The sequence below is a fragment of the Gossypium raimondii genome, chromosome 12 (genome assembly GCF_025698545.1).
Source record: "Gossypium raimondii isolate GPD5lz chromosome 12, ASM2569854v1, whole genome shotgun sequence".
NCBI classification, from domain to species: domain Eukaryota; kingdom Viridiplantae; phylum Streptophyta; class Magnoliopsida; order Malvales; family Malvaceae; genus Gossypium; species Gossypium raimondii.
Genome location: NC_068576.1, coordinates 37,525,019 through 37,549,267, shown reverse-complemented (window position 1 = coordinate 37,549,267; position 24,249 = coordinate 37,525,019). Strand labels below are relative to the sequence as shown.

The window sequence follows — 24,249 nt, the reverse complement described above, 5'->3', positions numbered from 1 at the left end:
TTTCCTCTTGGTTCTCTGACAAACTCTTCTCTAGAGCCTCATTTCGTGTCAGGATCTCTCGGAACTTCCTTTCCCAGCTATTGGCCCTGTTCTTTTCTTCTCGAATCTTTTCACGCCACTACTCCAAAGTTTTTCCCAGCCTGGAAGTTCTCATCGATAAGCGTAGCTTCTTATAATCCGTCTTCAAGCTATCTAGATACTCCTCGGCCTTAGCTTTCCCTTTTCTTAACTTTCTTCCTCGAGTTTCTGAACATCCACGTCTAATCTCAAGTTCATCTTTTTTTTCTTCCATTTGCTCTATCTTCTTTTCTAATTCTGCATTTCTCCTTTCAAAATCTTGCTTAGATTTCTAATTCAGAAGGGGTGACTCGTAAATGTTCTTCTATCGACTGACTATTTTTGTGACTTGGCTCGGAGATATTATCATTGATTCTTCTAACCCACCATTCATTATACTTAGGGGTTGTCATTGGAACCACGACTAATCTCTTCATCCGACGAGTCTGATTCCATGCATTGGACATTTCCCAAATTTTCTTTCTGTAACCATCACCTTTGTTTGAGAATTTACACTCGGCTAGTCCATGAGTTGCGGGTATAAACTGCCTTGACCTATACTACCTAAGCACTAGCAGCGGGGCATAACCTATAACTCCCTAAATTCCCAGCAAGGGAACCCAGTCAAAATTGCCGCATCGATACAAAATCTCATCCGGAAGTAACTACGGGGCTCTCCATTCGACGTCCTCTTCACGCAGATCCTGAAGAATTGCCATCCACTTCTCCTCCGAGATGTTATCCCTCTTCGGTGTAGCTACTATCTCTTTTAGTGGCGAATAATTTTCGGAGAAGACGCGATACGAAACCTTTTCAACCTTCCAGTAGTAACTGTGGAACCACGCGAGTAAAAGCTGCACATATTCGATGAATCTACCTTTACCCACTCTCTGGCAAGCATTTAGCAACCTGATGATGTTCATCAACTTCTTCAAAAAGGTTGATACATTTGCAGCTCTCGAGTAAAATCTACTGACCTGAATCTTCGAGCACCAAAGTAATGCTATGTATTCCTCTATCGTAGGCACTAAATTAACCTTCCCGAATGTGAAACAACTATAGGCAGGGTTCCAAAATTGTACGAAAGACCGAGACAAATGCTTTTCTACCTTCATATCTAGCAGATACGACAAATCTCCGTAATTAGAATAGAATAGTTGCCTAATCTCATTATTCCCCTGGCCCCAAATTTCTTTCAACTCTTGCAAACTGTTCTGAGTTACACTAATACAGGTAAAGTCCCAAAATTCTGATACATATCCCTTAGCCAAACTATCACCTTTCTCATGCTGTGTTGTTTCTGACCAAGCTCGAATAGCCGCATTATCTTCCACCTTATCAAGAAACCTCTTTTCCATGACAAGATTTCTATATAGCAACCGAATATCAACTAACGCCTTTTATGATGAAATGCCATGCAGTTGAAATGTCATGCATTCAAAGTAAAACACAGAAAGTCAGTATCAAGCATAAATATACAATCCAAGATAAGCCAAGAATGAAACACATATTCGGGTATCTAATAAGGCTTGGGTGTAGTTCTACCTAGGGTGAGTTCCTAAGGTTCACTACATGCGGTTTGGCTTCTAGGGCAAAGGTACCTGAACCTGCAGATTCCTCTATCCTCACCCATTATAGGCTCATGCGGACCGAGTTCGGTTCAGGGGAATACATTTCCTTATGGATATACAGAGATGAAAATCTCACGAAGACATAGGTACGAATGTATCCTAAAAGTGATCCACTGTCCTATACGAAGGTGAAAACCTCACGAAGGAATAGTTTCTCACTCCCAATTAAAAGGGTAAGATCGACCGATCATGCAATGCAATGCATCAATATATCAAACTTAAACTACCACAACAATCAAATCACAATGACAAAAAATCGAAATAAGATGAAATGAAATGCAACGAAAGGATCATATATTCAAATCAAATTTTAATTTTCGACAAAAGAAAAAAGCTAATCAACTCGTGGCTTGACTCATTTATTTTGTCCCTAATGGAGTCACCAAGCTGTTGACATTATTTTTTTGTAAAAACGGGGTCGACTTGGATTTTGAAAATGAAAAACCAATATGGGAGTCTCCACCAATTTTTTTTGATGAGGTGTGATCGGGTCACCTCGAAAACTGGTTATTTTTAATAAACAATTTAATTTTATTAAAAACAATTTTGGTCCACGAAATTCAGAAAAATGGGTTCAGGAGTCGGTTACATTCGAGGAAGGATTAGCACCCTCGTAACGCCCAAAATTGATACCTAGTTGATTAATTAATGTCTTAGTGTAGAAGAATGAAAATTTTAAAGAGTTTGTTTTTTAAAAAAATACGATCCTTTGCTAAGATACCGAGAATTTTTGAGAAAAGAAGTATATTTCACGATAATTGAGAGAGAGAATTATATCCCGTAAGTTAGGACACAATGTCTTGAATTCCCGATATGAGAACAAATACCAAAACTTATTTATTTGAAAGACATTCGATTATCTCGGGTTTAGAAATTAAATCATGTCCCGTAAGTTAGAACGTGATCTTTTGTTAAATCCCGAGATCGTAAAAATTTGCTTGAAAAAGATTCGTATATTTAGATTTATCGAGAAAGTCGAAACCCTGTAAGTTAGGGTACAACCTTTCAAATCTCAATATACGAAATGCCATTTATTTAGAATAAATGAAACACGATGTCGTGATAAAAAGAATGCGGAAACAAATTACATTGTTGATATGCATAGCAAAATAATAGTGAATACGAGGGTGTAAAAATAATACGAGCAACAGCAACGAAAATAAGATAAATAAAAAGGACAAATCAATAACATACAAAATAACAAGTATATAAGCAAGTAAAATTAAAACATTCTTTCAAAATGATAATGAAAATGTCAATAAATAAGAAATAAACAAAATGAATAAAATTATAAAATGTAAAAAGACATATATGTGTGTATGTACATAAAATTATAAAAATACGAAGAGTATATGTATGTATATATATTTTAAAATTATGAAATATAAAAATATATGTAAGTATGTATATATACAGATGTATGTATATAAAATTATGAAATATAAAATATATAAAAGTATGTGTATATACATGTTTATAAAAATTAGAAATACGTGCGTATGTATATATCATAAAATGTAAGCATATATATATATATTTTAAAGTTATAAAATATAAAAGACATATATATGTATGTATATGTATGAGTTATAAAATATATATATGTATATGTATATATATATTATAAAACGTGCGTATGTACATATGAATTTTAAAATTATAAAACATAAAGGATGTATATGTATGTATGTACAATTGTAAAATATGTGCATGTATTTATATATGTTATAAAAGATATGTATATATATATAATAAAAATTGGAATTAAAAGGTATACATAAGTACCTAGTAATAATAATAATACAATATTAGTGATATTATATAATAATAACAGTATTAAAATAATTAATTTAGTAATAGAATAATTAAAATAACAAACGGAGGATTAAAACGAAACTAGACAAAATTTTAGGGCAAATTAGTAACAAATAGGAGAAAAAGGACCAAAATGATATGCATGACAACTAACGAAGCCCAAATAGGATTAAAACCCATATCCGCACACGCGTCATTCACTGGGGGGGTCAGCATACGAAAGACTAAATTGAAAGAGAATTAAAATTATGTGGTAAAATAGAAAAACAAAAAAAAAGGCAGAATCGAAAACCACGAAAGAAGCGGAAGGACTCGCCGAGAAAATATCCCATTAGCAAGGAAACAAGCGGATCTGATCTCCGGGTGGAGTCACACGCGGGTCGTCCCCCAAAACGGCGTTGTTTTGGCCCCTAGAGCTATGGCCCAAAACGGCGCCGTTTTATACACCTATATAAATCTAATTTTTTTGAAAATTCATTTTCTACCTTCCCCCTTAAAAAATAAAATTGAAATCTCTCTCTCAAAAAACCTCTCCCTCCTTCAGTCTTGGCTCCGACCGGTGGTCACCGTGCCAAACTCCGGTCGTTGGCGTTGGCGTCGCCGCGCACGTGGCCGACGAAGGTAAAAAAAGTATTTTTAGATCTCGACCCCCTTTATCCCAAATCCGGCCTCAAAACGCCCAAAAAACGAAAAATAGGACTATCAACCTTCTCAACGATCGATTTTGGCACCGGAGAAAGAGCCTCTGCAGACAAAGACGCGAATCGACTCTGGTAGGTTTCTTTTCCCTTTCTTTTTTTTTATATTTTCGTATATGTAAAAAAAAGTAAAGTAAATAAAAATAGGAGTATATAACCTAAATAAGTACCTAAAACGGAAAATAGATCACCTTGAAAGTGTTGTATTTTTATTTCATGTTTTTTAAAAAAAATGGGGTCTTTAAAAGCACTAGATCTCGGTTTTGATAGCTAAAATATACATGATTTATTTTCGTTTTTCTTGTTTCTGTTTGCGTGTTTTTCTCCATTTTGCAGGTGTTGAGCAGTAGAGTCGGTGGCAATGTGATCGTGGCGATGCTGAAGAGGGCAGGTGGCTATGCGGCGGCAAGCGTCAGAAGACCCTAGGTGCGGCGCACCTAGGGTTGCTGCTGCTTTTTCTTTTTCTTTTCTAAAAATGGGCTAGGGTAGTTGGGTGTATTGGGTTTGGTTTAGCTGGGTTGGGGCCTATTGGGCCTGGGCATAAAATTGGGCTTGTATAGATGGATATAAAGGTAGTATACACGAAGTGTACAAATCTATAATTTGTCGATTCATATTCGGGAGTGCTCATAAGAGCACATAAATGAGAAGCCCACTTTCGAGCCATATAATGGCAAACTCATGTGACCCATGTAACGGGAAACTCTAGGGAGCCAATAGCGGGAAGCTCATACGAGCCAATAACGGGAAGTTCAGGCGACCCAATATCCGAGAGCTCCGGAGAGCCATTAATCGGGATACTCATAAGAGTTGTGGTGTGTCAACAATACATGCAGAGTCATAACCAATAGGGATGTCCGAAGAGTTATTAACGGGAAGCTCGAAAGAACCATATAACGGGAAGCTCATGAGAGCTAATAATGGGACGCTCTTTCGAGCTGTGGTGTGTCCGTAACACATGCGAGACAACAACCAAATCGGGAACCCTGTATCCATTGAATTTCATTTATTCAAACGAGACTTAACACTTGTCGAACATTGTCGGATATGTGATTGATTTTCATACATGACAATTACACAATTCACATACATATACAACATTAAATTAAAACCTATAAATATACATAATTTAGTTACACGAACTTACCTTGACAAGTGTTCATAAATTGTAATTTACTAATCCGATAGTTTTTCTTTTCCTTGATCCAATTCCGTATTTGGTTTATCTGGATCTATAGGAGTAAATTTAACTCAATTTAATACAATTCATATTCAATTCAATCCACATATTAGGCAAAATTACAATTTTTCCCCTATACTTTTATTTAATTATGATTTCATCCCTAGGCTCGGAAAATGAAATTCATTCAATTTAACCCTTATTCCAAGCCTAGCTGATTTTTACATGTCACAATAGCAGCCTATGTATTTCATAAAATTTAGAATTTTTTCGTGAATTTTACATTTTTGCAATTTAGCCCCTAAATCATAATTTCACCAAAAATTCACTTTACAAAAGTTATTTATCTATCAACAACCTTTCATTATCTACCATAATTTCCATAATTCATACATACTCATCCATGGAAAAACCCTAATACTTTGATAACTTTGCAAATTAATCCCCGAGATAGCTAAATTAAGCTATTACGATCTCGTAAACATGAAAATTACTAAAAACGGGACAAGAATTTATACCTAATTAAGCCAAATAAGCTTGCTTGAGCTCAATTCTCTTAGCTAGGGTTTCCATGTCTTTATTTGGGAAAGGTGATTATAAATGATATTTTTCTTTATTTTATTATTTATCATCATTTTATCTTTTACTTTCCAATTTAGACATTTTCTTTATTTAATTTTCCATGGATGAATCATCATACTTATCTACTAACTCCTCTTAATGGTCTATTTGTCATATAAGAACCTCCAATTTTGAATTCCATAGCTATTTAATCCTTTTAGCTACTAGAATTCAACTTTTGCATTTTATACAATTTGGTCCTTTTTATCGGATTAGACATAAAATCAGTAAAATATCTTATCAAAATTTTCTTACGATATTCCTATCATAATGCAGACTATAAAATAAAATTAAAATAAATTTCTTTCGGACTCAAATTTATGGTCCTGAAACCACTCTTCCGATTTCACTGGAAATAGGTTGTTACAACTCTCCCCCTTAAAGAATTGTCATCCTTAAAAATCTTACTAGTAAAGAGGTTTGAATATTGCTTCCTCATTGTTTCCTTTGGTTCCTAGGTAGCTTCTTCTAATCCGTGTTGCTGCCAAAGAACTTTTACTAAAGCTACCTTTTTATTTATTAACTCTCTTATCTCACGTGTCAGGATTTTGATCGGTTCTTCACTATAGTTATATCAGGCTGAATTTTAACATCTGTCGGAGAGATAATATGTGAAGGATCTGACCGATATCGTTGTAACATATACATGCAAAAGACATTGTAAATTCTGTCAAGTTCTGGTGGTAGAGCTAATCGGTATGCAATAGGTCTAATTCTTTCAATAATCTCATATGACCTGATAAATTGTGGACCTTTTTTTCCTTTACGACCAAATCGAAGAACTTTCTTTCATGGTGAAACTTTCAAGAATACCTTGTCGCCAACTTGAAATTCTATTTCTTTTCGTTTAAGATTTGCATAGGATTTTTGACAATTAGAAGCTACTTTTAAGCTATCTCAAATTATTTTCACATTTTCTTTAGTCTCACAGATTAAATCAACTCCATGTATCTATTTCTCGTTGAGCTCAGTCCAATACAATGGAGTTCTACATTTACGACAATACAGATCCTTGTACGGCGTCATTTTAATGCTTGACTGATAGCTATTATTATATGCGAATTTGACTAAAGGCAGATACTTTTCCCAATTGCCTTCGAATTCTAAAATACAACACCGAAGCATATCTTCTAGAATTTGTATTATACATTCGGACTGACCATCTGTCTAAGGATGAAATGCAGTACTGATATGTAATTGTGCATCTAGAGCTTCTTGTAGCTTTTCCCAAAATCATCATGTAAACCGCGAATCTCTATCAGAAATAATAGAAACTGACACACCATGTAATCTGACAATCTCAGAAACATACAATTCAACCAATCTGTCAAGTAAGAAATCCACATGTACTAGAATAAAATGTGCAGACTTTGTCAAGCGATCAACGATTACCCAAATGACATCTTTCTTTTCTGGAGATAGAGGTAATCCTGACACAAAGTCTATAGTAACTCTTTCCCATTTCCATTCTGATATTGTGACTGGCTTTAATATTCCCAAAGGAACGTGATGTTTAGCTTTAACTTACTGACATATCACTAAATACAAATTCAGAAATGTCACGTTTCATTCCCGGCCACCAGTACATCTTTTTCAAATCATTATACATTTTATTACTCCACGGGATAAACAGTCATAGTACCATTATGATCTTCATGTAAAATTTTTTGTACAAGCTCTGAATTCTTCGATACATAGACTCTGCCTCGAAATAATAGACAATCATCGAGTCCAATCTGATATTCTGAATCAGAAGATGACTCACATTGTACTTGTTTAGCTTGTAACTCATTATCACTTTTCTGAGCTTAGTAGATCTACTGTACAAACGTCGGCTTAGCTTTTAACTTAGCTAATATTGAACCATCATTTGACAATGACAATTGGGTATTCATCGTTCGTAAGGCAAATAGAGACTTTCTGCTCAGAGCATCTGCAGCCACATTTGCTTTTCCAATATGATAATCAATTACTAAATCATAATCCTTTAATAGATCAAGCCACCTGCATTGTCTCAAATTCAAATCTTTCTGCGACATCAGATACTTTAAACTATTATGATCGATGAATTTATGATACTTTTAACCGAACAAATAGTGTCGCCAAATTTTCAGTGCAAAACCAACAGCTGCCAATTCTAAATCATGTATCGGGTAATTCTTTTCATGTGGTTTAAGTTTTCTAGAAGAATAGGCTATTACTTTACCTTCTTGCACCAAAACACGACCTAAACCGTTCAATGATGCATCATTGTAAATCACAAATTCCTTACCCGATTCAGGCTGAACCAGAACTGGTGCTTTAGTCAATAGGGCTTTCAATTGGTCAAAATTTTACCGACATTTATCAAACCATTCAAATTTTCATCTTTCTGTAATAACCGTGTCATCGAAGAAGCTATCATCGAAAATCTTTTTACAAATCTCCGATAGTAACAAGCTAATCCCAAAAAACTTCTGACTTCAGACACATTTTTCGGTGGTTTCTAGTTATCAATTGCTGAAATTTTATTCGGATCGACTATAATACCTTTAGCAGATACTATATGTCCAAGAAAACCAACTTCCCAAAGCCAAAATTCACATTTACTAAATTTAGCATACAATTGTTTCTCACGTAGAGTTTGCAGAACAATTTTTCAAATAATTAGCATGCTCGGTTTCATCTCGAGAATATACCAGGATGTCATCAATAAATACCACCACAAATCTATCCAGATATGGTCTGAAAATTCTAATCATTAAATCTATAAACACTGTAGGTGCATTAGTTGAGCCAAAAGACATTACCAGAAATTCATAATGGCCATACCTGCTTTCGAAGGCTATTTTCGGTACATCCGAGTCTTTCACTCGTAACTAATAATAACCAAAATGGAGATCAATCTTAGAAAACACTGTAGCACCTTTTAACTGGTCAAAAAAGTCATCAATACGAGGCAGTGGATACTTATTCTTAATTGTGACTTTGTTAAGCTGCTGTAATCAATAGATAATCTTAACCACCTATCCTTCTTTTTAACAAACAGAACCGGTGCACCCCGTGGTTAAAAACTAGGTCCAGCAAAACCTCTGTCAGTTAGTTCTTACAACTGTGCTTTCAACTCTTTTAATTGAGTAGAAGCCATTTTGTATGGTGCTATAGATGACGGTGTTGTCCCCGGAACAAGATCTATAGAAAATTCCACTTCTCTGACTGACGGTAATCCCTGTAACTCCTCCAAAAACACATCAGGATATTCACAAACTACTTGCACTGATTTAATCTTTGATTTGGACACTTTAGTATCCAACACATCAGCAAGGTAAGCTTCATACCCTTTTCTGACATATTTTTGTGCTGACATGCCTGATATCAATTTAGACAAACCATCCAATTTATCATATTCAATACAGAGTAATTCTCTGTTTTGACATTTCAACACAATATGCTTCTGTTTACAATTTACCACGGCATCATGCTGAGTTAACCAATCCATACCCAAAATCACATCAAATTCATCAAATGGTAATAACATTAAATCAGCCGAAAAACAAAAACCCCGTATCATTAACGGACAATTCTTACAAATTTTATCTACCATTACATACTGACCCAAGGGGTTCGATACTTTAACAATGAATTCAGTGGACTCAACAGACAAATTTTTATTTAACACTAAATTAGTGCAAATGTATGAATGTGTTGAACCAGGAACAATCAAAGCAGTTATATTAGTATCAAGAAGAGAAAAAGTACCAGTAATAACATCGGGTGCAGAAGCATCCTCACATGCACGAATAGCATATGTTTTTACTGGTGCTCGTGTTTCAGATCTGACGATTGAATCTTTTGTCGTACCTTGGCGGCCACTCACATTTTCGGGATTACGAGGTGGTCTACCTTTCATGGCGGGATTGCTTGGCCTTGAAGTTTGAACAATATCTTTCTCAAGCTTTTAAGGGCAGTCTCTCAGATAGTGGTCAAAGGAACCACATCTAAAGCAAGCTCCGCTTTTCATGCGGCACTCTCCAAAATAAATTTCATTACAGTGCTTGCATCTGGGTTTAGTATTTCTAACACTGCCCGCACTTGCTACAAATGTAGCCTGAGATTTTGGACTAGAACGTTGAATACCTCTATCGCTCCCAAAGTAGCCTACAGAGGTAGTAGAGCGATCAAAATTTTTCTTTGATTTCTTTAAGGCCGATTGATATGACTTTCCCGTAAATATTTTACTTGAAGTTCTGGCTCCCATCTCAGCCTGTCTTTTCTCTTTACTAAGCTCTTCGGCTTTGTATGCCTAGTCAACAAGTACAACAAATTCTTTTATTTTAAGAATCCTAAGTAGCAATTTTATATATTTATTCCGACCCTCTTCAAACCGCTTACACATTGTGATTTCAGTCGGAATACACTCTCTGGCTTACTTACTCATTCGGACAATTTCCCGTGCATACTCAAATATTGTCATATGCCCCTGTTTGAGCTCCAAAAATTCTTTTCGTTTATGATCAAGAAACCTCTGGCTGATATATTTCTTTCGGAATTCGATTTAGAAAATTTCCCATTTAACCCTTTCTTTCGATACAATAGAAATTCGTGTATTCCACCATTGATAAGCCAAATCTTTTAACAGAGATACAACACATTTCAGACATTCGGTCGGTGTACGAGATAGTTCATCCAAAACTTTGATAGTGTTTTCTATCCATAATTCAGCCCTTTTAGGATCATCTTCAGCTGTAGCTCTGAAATCTTCTGCCTCATATTTACAGATTTTATCTATAGGAGGCTTACTAGTTCTAATAAGTTTTGTACTTGTGGCATATCAGGAATCAGTTGAGAAACATGAGGGGGTGGAGGTTGTTGTACATTCGGGTTTGTTCTTATATATTCGGTAAACCATTTATTCATCATTTGGAAGAAGGCTTCTTTTGCCTCTCCTCCTCGGCCCTCAGATACAGGCCTTCTACTACTTGAAGCTGCTATTTGAACTGAAGTTTGAACCTTGCTTTCAACTTCTTCAGATTCAACTCGGTCGGATGACATTACTATATGAAAATACATATTTAAAATGGTCAGGACATATCACACTATCACAGGTTATATAATGGCATGTATAGCTAGACTTGTACATGTTATGTTAGTCTAAGAATCGACTAAACCGCAGCTCTGATATCAATAAATGTAACACCCCTAACCTATATCTGTCACCGAAACAGGGTTATAGAGCAATAACGGAATAAACAGATCAAATACAGACATTTCTTATTATTTAACATTCATGTCAGATATTATTCATAAAGTCCCTTATATGAGCCTTCGAGACCCAAAACATACATTAGAAATAAGTCGAGACTAAACCGAGTACTCAGAGATTTTTTTGCAGAATCTCAAAATTTTTCCAAGGTGCACGGGACATACGCCCGTGTGGTCAGGCCGTGTGGGCATTTGAAATAGGGCACACAATCGTGTCCTAACCCGTGTCTATACCCATGTAACTCTCTGACTTGGGTCACACGGCCAAGTCACACGCCCATGTGCTAGGCCGTGTGAACATAAAAATTTACATTTAAATAGGTGCAGGGGTCACATGGCCAAGCCACACGCCTGTGTGCCCGGCCATGTGATAAATTTTGAGCATTCTATTTTGAAATTTTAAAGATGCAGGGGACACATGACCAAGTCACACACCCATGTGCTAGGACGTGTGTCGCACACGGTTGAGACACACGCCCTTGTCTCTGCCCATGTGGACAAAATAAGGCAATTTCTAAGCCTTATTTCTCACCCAATTTGTATTTCTCCTACATCAACACTTTAACACTTTCACAAGCCAATATAATACATTCAAATCAAGCCAAAACTAAGTCTTATACTTGACATATCAACTCATATGTTCAATTATCCAAACTTACCAAAACAACCATACATACATGTAGGCATATTTTACCAAATTTAAACTATCTCAAACCAATCCTCAACATGCCTATATGATTTCCATCATTTATCCATTTCAAGCACACATCAACATATTAAGGCCACTTTTTACATATCAAAACATACCAATTACAAGCCATACCAATGACTAATTTCAACCAAATACATACATGTCATTCTTAACCACTTTTAGCCTATACACGCCATTATAACCTAAAATTTAATTTACTATTTATACCAAAATGAGCTGATGGATAGTGTGAGATATCTCTGCCAAGCTTCCAACCCGACGAGCTTTCTAAGTACTATAAAATAGAGGAAATAAAAAAGAGTAAGCATTTAATGCTTAGTAAGTTCTTATAACAAGAAATTAACTTACCATTTCATTCACATTTCAGATAAGCAAATAAACATGCTCAAGCCAATTTGGCCACTTGCCTAAACACATATCCCATCAAGCATGTTAGTCATGTAATTCACATGAATATCAAGAAACATGTATGAGCTCTTCAATATTCAATTTCCACATACATATATTTATCACATCGAGTGTCCATAAACATGCACATATCATATCTTATATTTAAAGTATATATTTGTAGCAAGTCGTCTCAATTTCATAATTTCTCATGTAAGAAATTTGCCCGTTGAATCATTTATAATATCAATGGATACACGGGTAGTACACACGAAGTGTACAAATCTGTAATTCGTTGATTCATATTCGGGAGTACTCATAAGAGCACATAATCGAGAAGCCCTCTTTCGAGCCATATAACGGGAATCTCATGTGAGCCATGTAATGGGAAGCTCATACGAGCCAATAACGAGAAGTTCAAGTGAACCAATATCGGGAAGCTCCGGAGAGCCATTAATCAGGACGCTCATAAGAGCTGTGGTATGTCTATAACACATGCAGAATCACAACCAATCGGGATATTCGAAGAGCTATTAACGGGAAGCTCGCAAGAACCATATAACAGGAATCTCATGAAAGCTAATAACGAGACACTCTTTCGAGCTGTGGTGTGTCCGAAACACATGCAGGGCCACAACTAATTCGGGAACTCTATATCTATCGAATTTCATTTATTCAAACATAACTTAATACTTGTCGAACATTATCGGATATGTGATTGATTTTCATACATGACAATTACACAATTCACATACATATATAGCATTAAATTCAAGCATATAAATATACATATTTTAGTTACACGAACTTACCTTGACAAGTGTTCGTGAATTGTAATATACTAATCTTATACTTTTTCTTTTCCTTGATCTAATTTCGTATTTGGTTTACCTGGATCTATAAATTTAACTCAATTTAATACAATTCATATTCAATTCAATTCACATCTTAGGAAAAATTACCATTTTGCCCCTATACTTTTATTTAATTACAATTTTATCCCTAGGCTCGGAAAATGAAATTCATGCAATCTAATCCTTATTCCAAACCTAGCTGATTTTTACATGTCAGAATAGTAGCCTATGTATTTCATAAAATTTAGAAGTTTTTCATGAATTCTACATTTTTACAATTTAGCCCCTAAATCACAATTTCACCAAAAATTCACTTTACAAAAGTTATTTATCTATCAACAAACTTTCATTATCTACCATAATTTCCATAATTCATATATACTCATCCATGGCAAAACCCTAGTACTTTGATAACTTTGCAAATTAATCCCCGAGATAGCTAAATTAAGCTATTACAATCTTGTAAACATAAAAATTACTAAAAACGGGACAAGAATTCATACCTAATTCAGCCAAATAAGCTTTCTTGAGCTCAATTCTCTTAGCTAGGGTTTCCATGTCTTTATTTGGGAAAGGTGATGATAAATGATATTTTTCTTTATTTTATTATTTATCATCATTTTATCTTTTACTTTCCAATTTAGTCATTTTCTTTATTTAATTTTCCATGGATGAATCATCATACTTATCTACTAACTCATCTTAATGGTCTATTTGTCATATAAGGACATCCATTTTTGAATTCCATAGCTATTTAATCCTTTTAACTACTAGAATGAACTTTTGCATTTTATACAATTTGGTTCTTTTATCAAATTAGACATAAAATTAGTAAAATTTCTTATCAAAATTTTCTTACGATATTCCTATCATAATGCAAAATATAAAATAAAATAAAAATAAATTTTCTTTCGAACTCGAATTTGTGGTCCCGACACTACTGCTCCGATTCTCTTAAAACGGGCTGTTACATTACCACTCAAACCAGCAGGCTCATTCTAACATAAGTTTACCAAAAAATATAACATAAGCCCATCCAATGGGGATAAGGCTAAGATAAAAAAAAATAACAGAATTTTCCAAAAGTAAAACTTCAACCCAATACCTCATACACACATTCAAATCACTTAACCACTGAAGTAGATACATATTAATGACAAAATTCACAGAAACAAAATTAAATTAGCCAGGGCATTACGTGATAAGTGCCCTCGATACTTAGTACATAAATATATACGAGTCATGTAACACCCCAAACTCGGCCTAGACGTTATGGCTAAATCTGACGATGTCACATGGTAGTGCTTTTCAAAAAATATGTCATCGCTAAATCCCATTTTCTATTTAACCAATTTTTTTCATTTTCTTATGTTAATTTCAAATCGTATCGTTCGTTTCCGAAACATTATTCATTTACAAATCATTATTCAATTTCCAAACGTTTTTTTATTGCGGAAGCTTTTAAACAATTTGCGTATTCGTGGTATTTTTTATAAAACAATAATTTCATTTGAAAACCTAAGTTTTACCTGACACTAGCAGATTTAAATCATAAAACCGTATAAAATCCAAATTTAAACCAAAACCTGTAAAGGCCATAATTACAGCAAACTACTCCCAAATAAAAGTAAAATCATAAATAGGTAAGAAACAGTTTAAAAGAAGTCGTGTAGCCACCACTGAGTCCTCCGCCGCACCGATCTGCCTTTATCTGGGGATTACCTGTACAGATAAAACAGAAGGGGTGAGTTTACATAAACTCAGTGTGTAATCCCCATACAAATGTACAGATAGTAAACAGATAATCACGGTCTGGGCTTAAGCCCTTTTCAGTATTAGTATCAGTCCAGTTTTGGCCTTAACCCATATCAGTACAAAAATAGTCATGCAGTAAGACTTTAGCCCATCACAGTAACAGTAGTAATAACAGATATGCAGTCACAAAAATCCTACCCATCCAGCCTCTACAAACCATCTCTGTCCAACCTTACACTCCGTGTGGGGATATAATCAACCCACCCATCCCTACACTCCAAGTAGTACCAAATGCGGCACTAGACAGTAGTTTGCAGCTGAGCTGCCAGTAAATTAGGTTCGAGGTGTTTCAGTACACTTCCTCCGAACATTACAATTCCCCAACCCAATGCAATGCAATATACAAATATGACATGCTATAACATAATATCATGCATATGAACAGGGTATACAGTATCAAATCAGTGAGACATTATCAGGCTTAATCATATCATTCATACAGTCATTTCAGTCAATTAGGGATCTAGGTAAGCTTATCAACCCTACAGTAGGTCCACAGTCGACTCGGGCGACCGGTGCAACCTTAGCAATAAAACAGTGAAAATGGGCCACAAGCCCATGATGTTTGCCCTTGTAGGCCCACGCACCCGTGTGGCCCACATGGCCCAAATTGGCCTTGGCCTGGTGATCCATTTTAATGTAACCCGTGCTAGATAATTATTCACATGTGTTTTCACTATTTACTTATATGATCCTTCAAAGTTGTGTACTTGAGTCACTGTTGCTAAATTATTTATATCTTGAGCTACTGATTTCTGAATTAAGATCCGCTTGATGTATTTGAAACTAGACTCAAGTACCTTTCTACCATAAAATTTCCAAAATTTTTAGTTCAGCTAATAAGTATAGTAAAATCTTTAAACTTACCCCTATTCTGCTGTCTGACAGCTTTGACTCTTCTTTGCTAAAAATTAATTATCTCCTAGTACAAAATTTTGATTATGTTTCCATTTGTTTCTATTGAAAATAGACTCATTAATAATTTAAACATATAAATTTTAACCCCTAATTATTTTTCTCCAATTTTTGATAATTTTCTAAAGTCAAAATAGAGGAACCCAAATTCATTCTGACCTTGTCCACAAAGTTTGTTATATCTCACGATTTAAAATTCCATTACTAACACTATTTCTTCTATGAGAAACTAGACTTAACAAGATTTAATTCCATATTTTTTTCATCCTCTAATTCGATTTCCACAATTTATGGCTATTTTTCAAAGTCAGCCTACTGCTGCTATCCAAACAGCAAGCAATTTTGGCTTTCCGTCGAATCCCTTATTTTTACGTTTTGGGTACACACCTAGTTTTGTTCGATGCTAAAACAGTCCCTGAGCTCTCCAAAGCCTATAATTGAACAAATAACACCATAATTAGTCTTACCTCGTGATTAATAAAAATCCCGAAACCAAAATATTTACCCATAAAACGATGAACACTTACTGCAAAACTTTAAATCGGTACGTTTACGAAAATCATGATGAGAGCCTTAATCCTCGCGAAATGATGTTGCCAACACCCCAGAATTAGACTATTGAACACAAAATAATATCTTAAAATGATACCCAACAACTTACTGAATTTGCACAAGTGCTGCTTAACGCTACGAAATCAAGAGGAAAGAATGAATTAGGGGAAACAAGAGAACTTCAGCAGTAGTAGAGGAAAGAAACGAAAAGATAACCGAGTAAGAAGCAAAGAAAAAAGAGAAATTTGACAGAGATGGGGGGAGAAAATGTGAGAAAGATGGAGAGAAAAACGACTCTTTTTTTTCGAAAAAGGAAATAATGATCAGATTTTGGATATACTCCCCTATAATCCCCTCTTAAAATCGCTTCCCCACTTCCCACTACACTTCCCCACTTCCCACTACACATCCACCACTCAGAAACCCAGTTCAACACAACTCTTGTCGAAATTAGGAGAAAAAGAAAATATAACCCTTGCTATCCCAAAGATTCGAACCCATGACCTTCACCATAATAACACACCATTTAACCACCAAATCAACAAGCCCATTCTAATTTAATTTACCCAACAATCAAATGAAAGCTTACTGAACAAGAGTAAGACCCAATTCATTCAAAATACCAAAATTTGCCCAAGCGAAGGCTTAAACTTGAGACCTCCCAAATACTCTCAGAACACATAACCACTAAAGCTATCAGATATTTGTGTCATATTTTCACAATAACGAAATTAGAAATTTTGGGGCGTTACAAGTCAATTACAATCCAGTCCCTACTAAATATAGCTAAAATAGCTATAATATACTAATAAAGACCAATGTAAAGTGAACTGTTTAGAGATATATCTTCAAAGCTCCCGATCCAATCTCCACAAAGTAAGAGATTTTATATGTAAGATTCGATCCAATCCTTAAGATGTGTTGTTTCCAAATGGATTGACCTTTATTTATGGTCTTAAATACTTCCAAAAAATCAACATTGATTATGGCCCAATGGTTTTGTTTTAAAATTTGTCAACTTTCAAATATGGCAAGTAAGATGTTTGTCGTAGTGATGACCAAAGTGGGAACTTCCTTTGGCACATAGACAACCACTTCAAAGACTTACCTCAACAATTTGTTTTGACTTGCATAGAGAGGTAGTTAAAACTCTTGTCAGACACCCATCTGACGTTGGTTCAAACTGTGTTACCCCCATTTCCCACCCCAATATTGTATAAAAAATAATATTCTATAAAAATAATATTTATTTATAAGTCCTCCACTATTTTTTGTTTTATTCAATGATAATGTGCAATGTCATTGTTCACTAACAACATTAAATATTCCCTTATAAATGAGATTAAAATATGTAATAAATCCATGTACTCTTTGTAAATTTTAAATTTAGTCATTGTACTTTTATTACTTGAACTTTAGTCTCTCTAGTTTTGATTTTAATATTCAAGTTCAATTGTTAATGTTAACATTATTTTGTTAAATTATGATTTGTTACAACGCCATTTTTAAATTACATTGCTACCAAGTAAGTATTTTTTTATTTCAAAATGTCTCACTATTAAATTTAACAAAAAAAGTAATAATGTTAACAATTGGACTTAAATTTTGAAATTTAAAGTCGAGGAACTAAATTCCTTAAAAAATACACATTCCAAATTTGTGAAGAGTACATGGACCTATGACATATTTTAACCTATAAATAATTATGCTAAAACTAACCATTTACTTTTAGAAAATACTACTTTATTCTTTTTTTCAAAATATAATTATATTAAAAAATAGACAAACTACAATAGAAGTCACCCAATTATAATTTTTTTGTCACCCAACTATGAAACGATATTAAATGATAACACAACTATTTAACTTTATCTCTTTTGATCACCGAACATAAAAATAAAAATAATCAAAACTCCAATATAGTTGCATGATAAAAATAAATAAATAGTTTTAACTTTTAGTGAAAAAAAAATTTACGTGAGTGGCTAGTAGCCTAAAAAATCACTATTCTTTCCGTACTCTTTCGAGATCAAACATTTCATGGACCTGGGGAACAGCAACAAGAAAACTAAACCGGGGAAAAAAAAAGGTTGCTCACTTAATTACTTGAAATTAAAGCTCAATGGGAAATCACTTGAAGCAGAAATTAAAACAAATAAAAAAAATTAAAACAGATATTACACACTAAATAATAATATCACTGATGTAGCCTCCAGAGAAGAGCAGATTTAATAGCTTCTTCACTTGTCAATCCATAAGGGATCTTTGCAACAATGTCTTGGAGCATAAGCTCATTAACACACGACATGCTTGCATGGTGGACTTGAAACTCTAAGTCACGAAGTGCTGACATTAACCTAGCACTAGGATAGTTCACATTCTCTGATTGAACCCTGATGATCGCATCATCGTTTCCCTTAACCTTGACATCGAGTTGCAGGTCACTAAACCTACCAGTTGCAGCCGATGATGAATTGCTAGGCCTGGCTGCTGCTTGTTCCTCGGACGTGGTTGTGCTTTGGTTATCCATGGCGTCAATAGTTTCCACTTTCACTTTCTCGTTACACACTTTCCGAAGCTGTGATTCCAAGTCTTTGATTTTTGACTTTAGCTCGGTGATGTACGTGACGGCATCGGATAACAGCGACGCTTTGTCCATGCGCGACACGTTAGGGACTGCAGCTCGGAGAGCGTAGAACCTATGGTTTAGCTTCTCACGGCGTTGCCTCTCGGCTTCCACGTGGTTCACTGGTGTATCTCGTCGGAGACAAGGTTTCCTTCCACGTTTCTTTGGGGTTCTGATATTCTCGGTGTTATTCACGGCAAGTAATGGACAATCGAAATCTGAATTCTCTGAGTCCACATAAGAAGATTGCTGCCCTGGCTTTAAATCTCGTATGGTTTTATTATCAGGGCCGCCATTTTCTTCTTCAATGCCGGCTAGTAAGCCGATATCTGGAAAGGAGATAGTCCTTTCAAGGAACTGGGTTGAACCCGAGGTTAGGTTTGGATCGAAACCGAACAAGGATTTCACTTGTTGAACAAATTCGCAGTTTTCCTTAATCATATCCGAAGATCCAAGTTCAAGAACACCACGATTTGTTGGTATACAAACCAGTGTTCTGATACCATGCAATTGAGCTTCTCGAGCTCTTTCACAACCATTAAACTGCAACTCATGAGCACCAGTTAACCAAACCAAAGAGCCAGTACTAAGAACCTTGCCTAAAACCCCATCACCGAGAGAGAAAGATCGAGTCAATGACATCACATAGAACCATTCAGCATCAGTAATATCAGTGCCGTCGACCAACGAACCACTTATATCATGGTTGTCTCCGATGAGTGCTTGAAGTCGTTTCAAAACATTCCTTCGCTCGTTATGTAAGCCTTGAAAGCTGTACATGTCGTTGTTGTTGTTGTTGTTCGGTGTTGATTTGGGAGACGTGTCTTTGGTTCCTTGAAAATGTCCATCTTCCCAAGCCAAGAACAAACGACCGTGGTCGTCGTTTGATGTCTGCCAAAATATGGCATATGTGCACCATTCTTGATGGCTTTGGACTATGAATTGAAGCCTTTGCTGTAGGGTTGAAGGTGGAGTTTCCTGGGAAAATGAAACTAGTGATGAAGATGAAGATGGAGAGATGATTAGTTCTTCCATGGCTGACAAATGAGAAACAAAAGAAAAACGTGTGGACTGAAATGCCAAGGGATGATAAAAAAGGAGAGAAACGAGGATAAAATGAATACAATGTGGGAATTTAAAAAGCTGAGAGCTCCCGCAGGAGGTTTTTTGTTTTTGTTGTGAAAATACATACAAGTAATGATTATTTTATTCCACATTTATTTGTGGGGTAATGTATTTCACACGTCCCTTGATAAAATCAAACCATAAATGTTATTTCAAAAAAAAATCAAACCATAAATGATTTAATTTGAGTTATGCTTGATAAATTAAAATTTTAAGTTTTAAAAGATAAGTACTGGAAAATTAAGTGTTGAAATTAAATTATAAAATATATTTGGTATTTTATTTAAAATTAAATATCAAATATAATTAGATTATTTGATATAATATAATATAATGCTAAAAGAAATAAAATAAATCATTGAATTTATTCTCTGTTAATCTACTTATTATATTCTACACTTTTGTTGAGAAGTTTTGGTCTAGTAGTTTTCATTGTGGGTTATTAAACATGTTTTAAAAAATTAAGTACTAAAATATTAATTTTCAGTTGATTGAATTTTTTATATACTTTATCAAACTGAGCATTAGTGTCAAAGAATTAAATAAGACCAAATTTCAACAGAGTTAACATTTAGTTAGTGTTTGGAAAGCCACATAATAACTGGATTTGGATGTAATTGTTTGTAATTACACAATGGTAGCATGTTTGAGAAACCATTGTAATTGGTGAGTCCCATTGAATTGAGTGTTACTCGAGCACTCCAATTATACTTTCCAATTCTAAGCGGAAGGTGAGAACTGTAGTACACCCAAATTTAATTTTAAAAAATATATTTTATACAAGTTTTAAGTTATAAAAACATATTATAAGCATGAATATGTTTTAAGTGTTTGGGATAGTTATGAAAAAAATTTTCTTATAAATCCTAAAAATATATTATAAAATAATCTATTTGTATTTTATAAATTTATAATAAATATTATATTATTTAAATCTTAAAAATTTCAAAGGTAAAAATGTTTATTATAAAATTAATTTACATGTTATAAAAGTATTATAATATATTCTTAGTCTAAAAAGTATTACAATATATTCATTTATAAAAATTATGGCCAAGAAGTATGGGCATAACTTAATTATGTGTTCATAATATAGATTACAAAAATAATATACTTATTCATTAAAAATTGTTATAGTTATTTATCATAATTTATTTATAAAAATAACTTTTTCTAAAATTATGGTAAAAATCATATTATTTATAAGGAAGAGTTATAAAAGTTATTTGACACTTTATAATTTTTATAAAGGTTATATATTATAAATTTTATATTATTTTTACTTAATTGGCGTACTATAAAAAGATTATAACTTAGCATAAGTCTTATGAACTATCGTAATTTCATATGTCAAATTAGGCTCTCTAAAATATTTAATGAGCTTGTTCTCAAGTAGTTTACGAGTATTTTTAATGCTTTTTATTGATTCTTATCTTTTAGTGTTAATAATAGTTTTTCTTACATTTTTCTTCTTTTGAGACCCAAATTGAAAAAACTATATCATTGGGAGTCTAATGATTGATTTGATCTTGTGTAGGGAGATGACTAAGGCCAAACATCAATAAGAACCTTAATTGTTGTAAGGGTCATGACACAGGTGCATGTGTGTTGAAAAATTGACTCCCTATCACCTTAAAGAAGCAAACTTCAACGAAAAATCAACTTGGAGTAATTTGCCAATGAAGTTGCGACACTAAATGTGTGGTGCCACGACATCAAGCCTTAAAGTCTGAGCTACAAGCCCTTGAGGTCACGACTCCAAACCAATGGTTGAAGTGAAAGAACCCAGTGCCACTGTCATCGAGCTTTGTCGCAACACCAAGTGCCCCATGTAACACCCCATACCCGATCCGATCGTCGAACCCGAGCTACAGGATGCTACAACAGTAAACAAAAATGATCACATACATTTTTATTAGTAATATTCCATATATAAAAAATACGAGTAGAACCTAATGATTAACATGCCTTTCAAACAAATTCGAGTCCCTAATGAGCTTACGAAAGATCTTAAACCGACTCGAAACCAATTCAAGATCAAATTGAAACTTTTACAAAAAGATAGGTAAAAAGGTAAAACAAGGGTCACACGGCCGTGTGATAGACTGAGGCCTTATGATGCTATATCACACAGTCATGTCCCCAAACCATGTAATAGATTGATGTCGTGTAATCCAGGGTCATATGGTCGTGTCGCCAGGCCATGTAACTAACTGTGGCTGTATGGAACCAAAGCCATATTGAAAAAACAGAGCACATGGCCATGTCACCTACCCGTGTGTGACACACAACCATGTGGTAGACTGTGTGCAGCATAAATGACCATTTTTGTGTAAGTTTCATACCATCCAATCAAAGTGACCTATAATGCCATCTTATACCATTCAAACCTACTCTAAAACATACAACCAATATGCCCTCGTTGGCACTAACATATATTCAAACTCAAATCATTATGATTCAATCCAAATTACCTAACCATTTAATACAACAAACTTAACATTGCCAAACATAAACACTTACTACTTTATAGACATATCATTCAAAACTTGCCATTATCATTAACTTTCTAATACCAAACTTAGCATAAACCATACCACACATATTAGGTTACCAAATGAACTTTTAAACATACACAACCATGCTAATACATTCATCAACTTGTACAAGTTTTAGCCATCCTATGTACATGCCACGAGTAACTAATTTGGAACATCAAAAGTCTACCGAATCGAAAGACAGTAGGTGTGTGCTTCTTGTTGATCCGGTCGACATGTTTCGAACGTCCAAAATCTACAAAAAATAGTAACACGAGTAAGTATTTAAAATACTTAGTAAGCTCATACAATATAAACGATTACTTACTTCAATTATTAATCACATACATAATTCATTATGCAAAATAGTTATCCTTATCAAGGCACAATTGTAACAACCCGTTTTAAGTGGTGTCGTAAGCACTGGTTTTGGGACCACAATTTCGACTAGTATATCAATGCTTTATTATTTATTTAATATTTATATGGTTATTAAAATGTTGTATTAAAATTTGGTTAGGAAATTTTAACGTTTAGATAGTTAATTAAGTAAGGGACTAAAGTTGTAAAAGTTAGTTTCTATTAGCTAAAGGTGTTAAATAGCTATAAAAATATGAATTGATGGACTTAAGTGGTGAAAAAATATGTAAAAAATGCTATCATCTTATTTCTTTCCTTGATGAAACGAAATCACCATTTTTGTTAGCTTGAGAATCGGCCAAGCTTGGTTTTCATGCATGGTATGCAATTTTTGCCCGTTTTTAATGACTTTTTATGTTTTTGTTATCATTTTATCTTAATCTAGCTAACCCGAGGGTTAATTTGTAAAGTTGTTAGATGTTTTAGATTATCTCATTGACGAGTTTGAGATTTTTTTTTTTAAGTTTGATGATAGATTATTAAGCTTGGTTGATAAATAGGACTATTTTGTAAAGTAGTTTTTAGTGAATTTAATGTTAAGGCACTAAATTATTTAAATAGTAAAATTCATAGAATTATTGTGAAATTGTGATAAATATGGGCTATATAGAAACCCTAAGAAATTTGGCTAGCATGGGTTTTGCTTACATGTGTTTAATTTGTAAGTTTCGAGTTTAATGACTAAATTGCTTAAAGGGAAAAATGTTGGGGTACTTTTGTAAATTTTTAATGGAAGGGCATATAAGCTTAAGTTTGATTATTTGAGTTGTTTAAATTGATTGATTTAGTAAAAAAAATATTATTTAGATCAAGAAACAAATCAATAGGACTCAAACCGTGGAAAAACTAAATTAATGAATTAATTGTTGGCATCGAGTTCGTAACTGTTTTTGTTTAGGTAAGTTCGTATATTGTTTAAAATTATTAATTTTTTTTCTTTTGATAACATGTTAACTATTATTCATGTTAGGTGTAGTTAAATTGAATGATATATGTCGATTAGTGATTTTGGACTAAATTGCGATGATGATTCAATTGATGATTATGTTTAGAAAATGTGAAA

The 24,249-nt window shown here is 34.1% G+C and overlaps 1 protein-coding gene across 1 annotated transcript; it reads right to left on the bottom strand.

The window, feature by feature from the left end:
* Positions 1-18,547: 18,547 nt before the first annotated feature.
* LOC105763947 (transcription factor MYC2) lies at positions 18,548-20,268 on the bottom strand. Its single transcript, XM_012582354.2, has one exon. The coding sequence runs from the start codon at positions 20,137-20,139 to the stop codon at positions 18,676-18,678; it is 1,464 nt and encodes a 487-aa protein (XP_012437808.1). The 5' UTR covers positions 20,140-20,268; the 3' UTR covers positions 18,548-18,675.
* Positions 20,269-24,249: the final 3,981 nt, after the last annotated feature.

Excerpts from the sequence above, each read along its gene's own strand:
- LOC105763947 (XM_012582354.2), bottom strand. The coding sequence starts at position 20,139 with ATGGAAGAACTAATCATCTCTCCATCTTCATCTTCATCACTAGTTTCA.